Source organism: Dermochelys coriacea, chromosome 16, assembly GCF_009764565.3.
Source record: "Dermochelys coriacea isolate rDerCor1 chromosome 16, rDerCor1.pri.v4, whole genome shotgun sequence".
NCBI classification, from domain to species: Eukaryota; Metazoa; Chordata; order Testudines; family Dermochelyidae; genus Dermochelys; species Dermochelys coriacea.
In genome coordinates, this window is record NC_050083.1 from 319,688 (window position 1) to 331,837 (window position 12,150).

A 12,150-nucleotide genomic window follows, 5' to 3' on the forward strand; every position below is an offset into this window, starting at 1 on the left:
ATGCTGTAGTTTCTTTTGGTAACTCTCAGTGGGATCAGAGGGTAATGGCTTGTAGAAAGTGGTGTTGGAGAGCTGCCTAGTAGCCTCTTGTTCATACTCCGACCTGTTCATGATGACGACAGCACCTCCTTTGTCAGCCTTTTTGATTATGATGTCAGAGTTGTTTCTGAGGCTGTGGATGGCACTGTGTTCTGCACGGCTGAGGTTATGGGGCAAGCGATGCTGCTTTTCCACAATTTCAGCTCGTGCACGTCAGCGGAAGCACTCTATGTAGAAGTCCAGGCTGCTGTTTCGACCTTCAGGAGGAGTCCACCCAGAATCCTTCTTTTTGTAGTGTTGGTAGGAAGGTCTCTGTGGGTTAATATGTTGGTCAGAGGTGTGTTGGAAATATTCCTTGAGTCGGAGACGTTGAAAATAGGATTCTAGGTCACCACAGAACTGTATCATGTTCGTGGGGGTGGAGGGGCAAAAGGAGAGGCCCCGAGATAGGACAGATTCTTCTGCTGGGCTAAGAGTATAGTTGGATAGATTAACAATATTGCACAAAGTAAAACTATTTCCCCATGTTATTTCTCCCCCCCACCCCACCCCCCACTGTTCCTCAGATATTCTTGTTAACTGCTGGAAATAGCCTACCTTGCTTGTCACCATGATAGATTTTCCTCCTTCCCCCCCCCCCCGCTGCTGGTGATGGCTTATCTTAAGTGATCACTCTCCTTACAGTAAAAAGAAAAGGAGTACTTGTGGCACCTTAGGGACTAACAAATTTATTAGAGCATAAGCTTTCGTGAGCTACAGCTCACTTCATCGGATGCATGAATGCATCCGATGAAGTGAGCTGTAGCTCACGAAAGCTTATGCTCTAATAAATTTGTTAGTCTCTAAGGTGCCACAAGTATTCCATCCCTTAATGTGTATATCTTCTCCTAATTAGCAAATGGGGACAGACACTAAGCAAAGCTGCAACATGTTACTCCTCTCCAGAAGGTGCTGGCCAGCTGCTTGCATTCAGCAATTACCATGAATCATAAAGATTTAGCGAAAACCTGCACACACTCTACAGTATAGATGAGAGAGCTTTACAGAGAAGAGTCCTGACTCCACCAGCCCACCAGATATGCAGGGTGAGTGTCTGGCTGGTACCAGCAGGATTCGGAAAGCTGTATTAATAGGGAGGGAAGCCACCCATCTCATTTCACATGGCAAACCAGACAGCAGCAAATGCCAAGTGAGTGGAATGGCCCTCTCTCCAATGGGCCACAGTATGCAGGGTCCGCTTATGGGAGCAGCATCTACAGTGGCTGACACATAACATTTAGTATGAAAATGGGTGCAAAGACACAACTCTCAGTCCTATGGGGAGGAACAGTTTGTACTGAGAAAAAGAAGTAGAAATACCAGAAAGCTAGTGGAGCCAGTCAGAAAGGTATTTCCACCTGTGGTGAAAGGAGAACAATGGAGACAGGTAGCTAGGGTGTATTAGAGGGAAAGTTTCTGTTTCCCTCTGCTGGCAAGAGGGCTCCTATGCCCTCCCCCAATCAGTAGAGGAAACAACATGGCGACTGACACAAACTGGCACCCACCAAGATACTGCACGTTCAGCATGGCACTGTCCTGAACTCAGGGCATGGGGGTGAGTTAAGGAATGGGGCTGGGGTTGATTACTTTGAGTCAATCATAACTTAGATCCTTCTCTCATGTATTACAGTGAGTGTTCTTTACAGAGCTGGTTAATGTTCTTGCTAAGAGCTCCGATGAAGAGTTCTATTTCAGGAGTTCTCAAACTGGCGGTCGGGACCCCTCAGGGGGTTGTGCAGTTATTACATGGAGGGTCACGAGCTGTCAGCCTCCACCACAAACCCCACTTTGCATCCAGCATTTATAATGGTGTTAAATATATAAAAAAGTGTTTTTAATTTATAAGGCGGGGAGGTCGCACTCAGAGGCTTGCTATATGAAAGGGGTCGCAAGTACAAAAGTTTGAGAACCACTGTTCTATTCATTTCCTTTTGTCTATAGGAAAATCCCAGTAAGGAAAGACCACACGTTCTTTGGTCTAAATGACTCTGAGCAGCTATCCCAGCAAATGGCTAGAAAGGCCCTTCCAGAAACACTAGGAGCATGTCTTCTGCTCACAAAAGGTAGGGTGCCAAGCATGCAGGCTACCTGGCTTTCTGCAAGGGAAGCACAGTTAGTAATAAAAGGAACCCAATTCTTGAACACATTTCTTATGGCAGAATGTCCTCTGGGGAAACTGCCTCTGTCCTCTCCCAGCTCAGACACAAACCAGGGCAGGACAAATTTTCATTTATGTAAAAGCTGCCACTGAAGACAGAACAGCACATTTGGGGCAAGCAGCAATATTAGAGGATTTAAAGAATCACCCCTCAGGAAGTGAGCTCAGCAACTGGGTGGATGGATTTAGTGTTATTAAGTCATGCCCTCCCTGCAGCTAAACGTTAATAAATAAGCATTTTAGAAAACTGATTCTGACTCCTGGCTACAAAGAGCCTGTTCAGGGAGGCAAAAGTCTTTGGACTTTGGAAACCGAGCTCAGATTAAGCTCTGGATGATGCTTACTTTTCTGGACTTCACTTACCATCATCATCATCCCTTCTCCATGATTGTGCCCCGGTGATGTTGTAGGGTGATGATGTTCCAAGGTCGGATGATAATGCTCAGAGGTGGATGCCATGGAGCTGTTCATCACATGGTTTGTGTGGTGGCTGGACATCTTTACTGCAGACTTGTCAATGATGGTGCACGCAGGACAGTGGGAGCCTTGAAGAAAGATGGAATAATGGACGTTAGGGCAAGAGTCACAGGAAACACTTCCCCAAACAGAAGGCAGTTTCTATTGTCCACAAAGAAGAATTCAGGCCTCCAACAAGCCACACCCGGAGAACTACTGTCCTAGAGATAGGTTTCAGAGTAGCAGCCGTGTTAGTCTGTATTCGCAAAAAGAAAAGGAGTACTTATGGCACCTTAGAGACTAACAAATTTATTAGAGCATAAGCTTTCGTGAGCTACAGCTCACTTCATTTTCACTTCACTTCAATGCATCCGATGAAGTGAGCTGTAGCTCACGAAAGCTTATGCTCTAATAAATTTGTTAGTCTCTAAGGTGCCACAAGTACTCCTTTTCTTTTTGTCCTAGAGATGTGGCTCATAGCCTGGGACATACCATCATCCCTCAAGCTCTGTACACAGAACTCAAAGCAAACACTGAATTTCCAATGAGATGTGTTTCCATTAGGTTAATTTTTTTTTAATATCTTTGCAGCTCTCTAGTGGGTGGTAGCACACAAAGTCACTACCCTGAAGAACCTACAATCCAATTGAGAAAACATGCAGCAGGGAAGAAAGGATCATTTTTAACTCATTAAGTGAAAAAGTCTCCTCTAAACTCCAGATATCAAACATGCAAAAGCTGACTTTTGTTGCTTCAGAATCTAATTGCTCCCAAGCCCCATTTTAATTGCATCTATCAAAGGATCAGACTCACAATTCTCCTAATTGGCAACCATGCATTTGATTGGGAACAGGTCTATCCAAAAATTGCATTAGTCTGGGACAAGAGTTACTGCTGATGGAAAGGTCTGGAGCAGCCCCAGGCAAGCCAGTCTCATTTCCACAAACTTTCGTTCTTCACCTCTTCCCTCTAATTACTTTAGACATAATGAGAGAGAGAGAGAAAAACATACAGAAGGCTGCAAATCCAACCCCATTAAATCTGTTTACTGCAAATCAAGTGGGTCTGGACAGGCACTTTAGAACAAGGGGAGAGCAAATAAATGGTTAATGGTGGTCACGGTTTCTCCCTCTCCATGGGGTGAGGTGCCTGTCCCAGGAGCTGATCTCAAAATGCTCTGCACAGTAAAAGAGCAAAGGCAGAAAGGGATTAAGGGTTAGAGGAGATTAAGAAAGGAGCTGGAGAGTTGGGTGAGGCAGAGAGATACACAGAAGGGGACAATTTATACCTCATATCAGACACTGAAGTGAATGATATAGCTAATGTAATCTACTGGGCGGAGAGGGGAGAAAGAATCCCTCTTTCCATACTTACTGTTCAAACCCAAGGGTTTGGCATGAGGAGTACAGAGGCCACATAGGCATGATCAGACTGTGAGCAAATTAAGGGAATATTAAGGGCTAGTGCAAATAGCAGAAGAAAGTCACTACTGTATCCTCAGTGCTCTCGCCTGGAAGCAAGCATTATAGGCGGGCTTGGTGTTTATTTGTTCAATGCATTAGATGTGCCTATTGCCTCATCTACATGCACATACAACTGTAAAATTTCAAAGCCAAAGAACCAGAGTGGAGGAAACACCCCCCCCCCAGCTTCAAATCTCTCCTGCCCAAGCAAAGGGGCAAACAACTACACAGCCCTGTATATTAGGTCATGCAAGAGACATGCTGCATGGGCACTGCAGAGCAACCAGGGCCTTGGGCATAAGCACAGTGCCTCAAATAGACTGGGACTCAGGAGACCTGGGCTCTCTTCCCAGCTTTAACACCAATTTGCTGCGTGGCCTTAGTTAAGTCACTTAGCTCCAGTCCTGAAGGGTCTCCCAGTGCTTCACAAAGCTGAAAAGCATTGCTCTGCTCCCCTTGGAGAGATGTGCTAGGTCGCCCTATTGACTACAACAGACTGTGCTCTGGGTCCTTTATGGTCTAGGATTCTATTCACAACAAAAGGATCCAATTTTAATAAACCCAATGAAATGAAAACCCACCCCAACCCTCCTAAAGCCACAAGCTACAGGAGACAGTAGGAAGGAGAGTGTTGTATGCAGAAGAGATGGAGAAAGGTCCTCAATACAGGAGCAATGGTATTCAGGAAACAACCCAACTTTAAGAAAAGGAGTACTTGTGGCACCTTAGAGACTAACAAATTTATTTGAGCATAAGCTTTCGTGAGCTACATCTCACTTCATTGGATGCATCTGATGAAGTGAGCTGTAGCTCACGAAAGCTTATGCTCAAATAAATTTGTTAGTCTCTAAGGTGCCACAAGTCCTCCTTTTCTTTTTGCGGATACAGACTAACACGGCTGCTACTCTGAAACCCAACTTTCACAGTCGGTGGTTGGGAAGTGAAAAGGGAGAGGCTGAGATAAGCACACCAGAACCTGATGCAGGCTGGAGTGAGCTCATCCAGTGGCTTTCAAACTTTTTTACTGGTAACCCCTTTTACATAGCAAGCCTCTGAGTGTGACCCCCCCTTATAAATTAAAAACACTTTTTTATATAGTTAACACCATTATAAATGCTGGAGCAAAGCGGGGTTTGGGGTGGAGGTTTACAGCTCGTGACCCCCCCATGTAATAACCTTGTGACCCCAAGGGGTCCCGACCCCCAGTTTGAGAACCCCTTTAAGCTAAATAATTAAGTGATGTTTCCAGAGTTTGAGGATTATGTGCATTCTGCCACCCCTCCCTTCCCACAGTAGGATATGAAAAAAAAAAACTCACAGAAAACTGCCTTCATTCCCCCACTGATGTCTTTAATGGCTTTCTCCTGGATGCACCAGTGTCCAAATTAAACAACTATCCCTCCGTCTTAGAGTTTTAAACTGCCACCCTTCTCCCTAGCATACGGAGACCTGTAAAATCAACAGCAATAGCCAAGCCCCTAGCAGACTCCAGGGAGTCTCGGAAAAAGGCTCTTTTTCCTTTTTCGGTAAAAGCCTGTGGGGAGGTAGGGATTATTTTTTAGGTTTTAATGATTTACTCTTTGTCTTGGGTTGCTGGGGATGCAGAGGATGTCAGCAGTGGGAGGAGCATTCAGAAAAAGCTAACTACCTTAACAAAATGACAGTGAAATGTTTGAGTGAGAAGGTGGGATTTGGTTCTGTTGTGCTGTTTGGGGGTCGGGGAAAAAGTCAGCCTGGCTGCATAGTGAGAGCACTAATTGACTGAAGTAACAATCAAGGATAGGTTTCAGAGTAGCAGCCGTGTTAGTCTGTATTCGCAAAAAGAAAAGGAGTACTTGTGGCACCTTAGAGACTAACAAATTTATTAGAGCATAAGCTTTCGTGAGCTACAGCTCACTTCATCGGATGCATTTCAATATCAAGGATATTCACTCTCCCCAGCTCCTGGTGGGAACAGATGGTTTGGAGAAGCAGCTCTAGTAAATCAGTGGGTCTGCAACAAGTCTTAAGGAAGCAAGAGCAATCCAGAGTAACAAGTTGGCTGCCAGGTGAGGAGCTGCATATCCTGCAAGGGGCATGCCTTTTACAAAGCCATAGTCTAACTGGGGCCAGACACTAGCTCCTATTATGGCAAAAGCTTTAAATGGGTTCAGTCCGGAGCACAGACGCAGCAGTCAGCGGTAGGTATTTTTATGCGAATGGGAGATTTGCTCTCCAGGACTGCACTGCTGCCTGCTCTAGCACTTGTTAATGCACTCAGGGAAGGAGATAAAATTCCACAGTGACTACTGAGATCTGGACAGGTTCACTGTCTACACAGCACTTCTAGCACATGTGCACATGCAATGGGTTCACCTGCGTCCTCAACAATATCCTACTGGGTAAGGAGGAAAAGTGGGGAAGGGAAGAATAGGTTAAGGGATAAATTTCCTCAGCAACTCATTTAACTGCCCCTTTCACATCACCATTTAGTTCTGGGGTCAGCTTTCTATACAGGGGCAGTCCCTTGCATTTGGAGGCCCATCAAGACATTAAGAAAAGCAGACCAGGACTTACACACAGGACTGGGAACGATGAATCAGATCCTGAGCTCTAATCCCAACTCCGGACACCAATTCCCTCCATCGCTTTGGGCCAGTCATCCTGCCTCAGTTCCCACCCACCGACCCCACCCATCCATGAGCCGAACCAATTCTCAGACAATGCAGATGCAGTTGGGGTCACTCTGTGGAGCCCTGGGATTGGAGTAGCAGAATATTACTGGGAATGATAGAGAGCGACTGTAGGAAGACTGGCCACCTCTCGGCTTGCTCTCAGAAGATGCAAGAAAAGCACTGGTTGTACCATAGAGATCCCGATGCTCCCTGCTTCCCAGGGGATCTGCAAGGGCCAGTTAAGAAGAACGAGGTGCTTTGAGGAGGCAACACACTAAGTAAAGGACAGTCTATTGTGGCTCTTTCCTAGAGACAGTCAGTCCTGTTGCTCAGACCTCTCTGGGCTAAGCTCTCCAGTAGCAGCCAGTCCTTCACACATCCCAGAGACACTACAGGTCATGAAAGGTCTAGACTGTGGGAGGGATCCAGACCAATGCTGAACAGGAAACACTCAGCCTGGTCTAAGGGTCTGTTTACACCAGAGGTGGGCAAACTACGGCCTGTGAGCCACATCTGGCCTGCGGGACCCTCCTGCCCAGCCAGGGAGGCTAGTCCCCGGCTCCTCCCCTGCTGTTCCCTCTCCCCCGCAGCCTCAGCTGTGCCACCGGTGCAACGGTCTGGGTGGCTGGGCAGCGGAGTTGCAGAGCTCCGGCCTGACCTGGTGCTCTGGGCGGTGTGGCTGTAGCACTGCCAGCCTCTGGTGCGCTAGGCAGCGCGGTAAGGGGTAGGGGGGTTGGATAGAGGGCAGGGGAGTTGGGGGTGGTGGTCAGAGTGTGGGGGTATGGACGGGTCGGGGAGGTCAGAGGACAGGGAACAGGGGGTAGTGGATGGGGCAGGGGTCCCGGGGGGGACAGTCAGGAATGAGAGGGAGGGGGTTGGATGGGGCAGCAGGGGGCAGTCAGGGGTGGGAGGTCTGGGGACAGAGAACAGGGGGTGGTAGATGGGGCAGGGGTCCCGGGTGGGGGGCAGTCAGGGGACGGGGCGTTGGATGGGCAGGAGTACCGGGGGAGCCATCAGGGGGTGAGAAGCAGGGGGGCTGGGGAAGATAGGAGGTGGGGACCAGGCCATGCCTGGCTGTTTAGGGAGACACAGCCGCCCCTAACCGGCCATCCATACAATTTTGGAAACCTGATGTGGCCCTCGGGCCAAAAAGTTTGCCCACCCCGGTCTACACTTAACTAGAGGTGTGACTGCAGCCCATGCAGACACACCCCAGCTCACTTCGACCTAGCTAGTGCGAATGCCAACAGCAGCGAAGCCCTAACAGCACAGACTTCAGCCTAGGCCAGCCACTCAAGTCGATACTGAGGATCCCTGGCAGGCTTGTAAATCCCATATTAACGACTGTGCTGCTGCATCTTCACTACTATTGGTACTAGAGCTGGATTGGATACGTCTAAACACGCTGCAGCCACATCTCCAACCGCAGCATGGACAAACCCTAAGACTCCTAGTGGGCAAATGGAGCCCTTCTTGCCAAGCCAGACAGCTAAGTGGATTCCAGTACACTGAGCCCCCTTTGAAATTAATACCCATCACTGACATAACCACGGGGCATAACCAAAAAATAGTCAACTCCCACATCACTTAAACATGCTCCACACAATAGAGTTGTAAAAAGAAAAGGAGTACCTGTGGCACCTTAGAGACTAACAAATTTATTTGAGCATAAGCTTTCGTGAGCTACAGCTCACTTCATGAAGTGAGCTGTAGCTCACGAAAGCTTATGCTCTAATAAATTTGTTAGTCTCTAAGGTGCCACAAGTACTCCTTTTCTTTTTGCGAATACAGACTAACACGGCTGCTACTCTGAAACCTGACAATAGAGTTGTGTAGCTTTTCACACCTCAGCTATTCAAAGGAAAAAAAGCCATCCATTTCCTTGGCTACTGCCCAGAAGAATGGGACCCTTGAAAACAGGTATCAGGTTTCTCTTGTATGAAGGTTATTTACTCTATTCCTGGAATAGTGTTTGTTTGTCAGAGGTCCTAGTGACAATACATGTATCAGCCATGTTGGGAGGGGGCACAGTTACCACATCAGTCCCCAGATGGTTCCCTCTTGCAACACAGGTGGGACAGTGTTCCTGATTTGGGGGACTACTATGTGATCAATGGGTCTCCCGACAGGGTTGATTTAGTAGCAAGGACAGCATTTAGTGGTTCACAAACTAAAGCCAGCTAATCTCTACATTCCCCAGAACAGGTAGCAAAAGTTTCAGGATTTAAAGCTGATGCCAAACTGTAATGAAAGCCCTGAAAGCAAACCTAGAGAAGAAGAGAAACTGAACTGTCCACACGTCATAAGCACAAAGACACTTTTCAGAGTAGCAGCCGTGTTAGTCTGTATTCGCAAAAAGAAAAGGAGTACTTGTGGCACCTTAGAGACTAACAAATTTATTAGAGCATAAGCTTTCGTGAGCTACAGTTTCTGTGCCATTCCCAAGCCATGAATCTGCCAGTCCTGCATGATGCTAAGAAGCAATACATACAAGAAATACATGACAGTTATCAGCAGTCTACTTACAGCAGTCCAGCTGGCAGTCAGTGATTTCCAACCTTCCTGACTCACTCTGAGCAGCCACCCTCGAGCTCAGAGCTTTTCAAAGGAAGACACTCCACCCAGAGGTGGAAGGAGGAGGAGAGTCCAAAGACACACTGCAGTACTGTTCACTCACTCAACCTGTGGTCTTCAGTGAATGGTCTGAGCTAGTCATCATAAGACCAGAGTGCTGCCTCTGGTTTATTCCATTTCCTGACACCCTTGCCAGCTTCAAACGCTTCCTCTCCAAATAAAACCCTGCCTCCTGGGCATCACTAAACCCAAGGAGATAGTTGATGGTACACTTAAAAGCAGCCAGCATATTCTACCTACTGTATTTCATGAGTTGGGGTTCTAAAGCCCTATTTCCTGGGTTTCCAGCTCAGCAAGGGAAGGTCATTCTGGGTCTCGACTCTGTACAGCGATTCTCAACCCAGGATCACAGTGGCCGTAAACAGTGAAGTACGTAGGATGCGACAGGTTGACACCCCTGATCTACCTCGAAAGGCATGGGGAAGTGGGTCTTTGGGGATTAAAAGGAGGAGAGGGCAGCCCTTGTGACTGTTTAGCTGGGAGATGCCAGAAATGGCTAGGCGGGAGTGAAAGAGGAGGGGCAGGAGGCGAGGAGAGCAGGGATGTGGCCATGGCACAGCTGTGTTGAGCTGTGAAGGGGAGGATGAGTGGCTTGGATGTGATCTGAAAAGGAGGGTGGAAGCCAGCAATGGGATTGGAGAAAGGGAGACGAGGACAGACTGGCACGTGAGGGAGATGGGCATTTGGGCAGCTGCATATAGCATGCACCAGAATTGGGGGCTTCTGTTTTTTAAAGAAGAAAAATTGAAAGAATTCACAGCCTTGTTACCGTTTAAGATAGATTTCCAGAGGTCTTTGAAAACCTCAGCCTAGGAGCATTATTGCATAGACCTGGAACCCCTTGCTACGGACCCAAGGGATCTGCCTTGCCTCCTTACTGCACAGGGCCATGGTGGCCTGTAACAGCCCAGGCTGACCTGTGCCAGTCCCAGGCATTGTTTGTTAGCCCATGTGCAGTCAAACCTCGGAGATCATCCTGACAAACCTAGAGGTTATAGGAACCGGTCTCCTGAGAAAGATGGAGTAGATCCCCACCTATGCACAGCAGGAGGGTTTAGAAGGTCTATTAGGACAGGTTCCAGTACAGAAATGTCCAACTCGTGGGCCCATTTCCACTTTTAAATACAGTCCATGGGCTGGAGCTTAGGACTCCAGCTTTCCTCAGTGCCTGTCGGATCTCCCTGCCAGCAGTCACTGGGAGGGTCTGGGTCTCCCCAGGCAGCCTCACAGAGATCTGGGGAGAATCTGGCCATATGCAGTAAGTAACAGGGTGTTTTTTTGTTATTGTTTTTTACATTTAACACCACTCAGTGGAAATCTCCCCTTCTTAGGGCCACTGCTGCTGCTGCCCTTTGCCCTCTTTCCTCCCTTTCCCTAACTTCTGTTTCTCTCCCTCCTCCCCATCTCCTGTTTCCTTCTCTCTTTACCCACATTCATGCCTCCTGACAGACAGGGCTGTGCCTTCCGCACCCAACTGTGTGTAGGTTCCATGGCAGGAGGCCACCAGCTTTCACACTCTGCTTCTGCACACATAAAACAATGGCCTGATTAGAGCAGGGGCTTGGTTCAAATGCTGGCTCATGTACATTTCCTGGAGCTGCACAATTTTGATAGGGAAGCCAGAGAACACAGCAGCACTAGTTAGGCTTTAATGAGACACTTACCAAAGAAAGGCCAGAGAGGACTAGATGGCATGACAGCCTACATCTGACCCATCCGCATTCTCTCTCTTTGCCCCAGAGACAGAGCTGCAGACGGGCTTTTAGGAGGTACTCGCTGGAGCTAACTTAGTGTACGCGCATGCACACGCACACCCATCCACTGGAGGAGAGGCCAGTGCTCTTCCTCTTAATAGGATTAGGATCACATTCCTTCATGGAGTTTATTTTCATAACATAGAAAAAAAAACTCATCCAGTCAGTAGAGCTCAATTAATCTACTCCCCCCATAAATAGAGAGTCCTAATCTTCCAGCCTGTTCAGATTTCCCAGGGACAATTCTGAACTTTCAACACAATAGAAGACTAAACAGGGAATTAAGGACAATATCTTCCTACAAGACAATGCCACAGAACTCTATGAAACAAAGCTTTATTTAAGCAGAGTTTACTACAAGCAGTTTCTACTGTACTGCAAGACAGCAGAGTGCAATATTGGATGACAGACAAAAGCATTCAGCCATAAAAACAACAATGGGGAAGGGATATTGAGAAGCACAGGAAAGGGTGTAGATACAATTCAACAAAGACGGAGATACAGGGGGGGTTGAGAGATAGAATCATAGAACCACAGGGTTAGAACCACAAGAGTCATCTAGCCAAGCTGCAGGATTTGTTGTGGCTAAACAGATTGCTATCTAGCCTCCTTTTGAAAACCTCCAGTGAAGGCACTTCCACGACTTCCCTAAGTAGTTTGTTCCATTGTCCTACTGTTCTTACAGTTCAAGTTTTTCCTGAGATTTCATCTATATCTGCTATGCTGTAGTTTGAACCCATTGCCTCTTGTCCTGCTCTCTGTGGCAAGAGAGAACAAATTTTCTCCATCTTTTTATGGCAGCCTTTCAAATATATGAAGACGGCTATCGTGTCCCCTCTTAATCTCCATTTTTCCAAACTAAACTTTGCCAGTTCCTTCAGCCTTTGCTTGTATGGCTTGCATTCCATCCCTTTGGTCATCTTTGTCCCTCACATCTGGATCCTTTCCAATTT

The 12,150-nt window shown here is 47.4% G+C and overlaps 1 protein-coding gene across 6 annotated transcripts in view; it reads right to left on the bottom strand.

Annotated features, from left to right (window-relative positions):
• The window catches only part of SLC31A1 (solute carrier family 31 member 1), an 80,286-nt gene that overhangs the window by 14,237 nt on the left and 53,899 nt on the right, over window positions 1–12,150 (bottom strand). For 5 of the 6 annotated variants that reach the window (XM_038374626.2, XM_038374633.2, XM_038374630.2 and 2 more), the window contains one exon: window positions 2,600–2,781. In XM_038374626.2, coding sequence (XP_038230554.1) covers window positions 2,600–2,781 — 182 coding nt within the window. Of the gene's footprint in view, window positions 1–2,599; window positions 2,782–9,335; window positions 9,356–12,150 lie in introns of those variants that run through there. The other variant, XM_038374634.2, reaches the window with a different exon arrangement.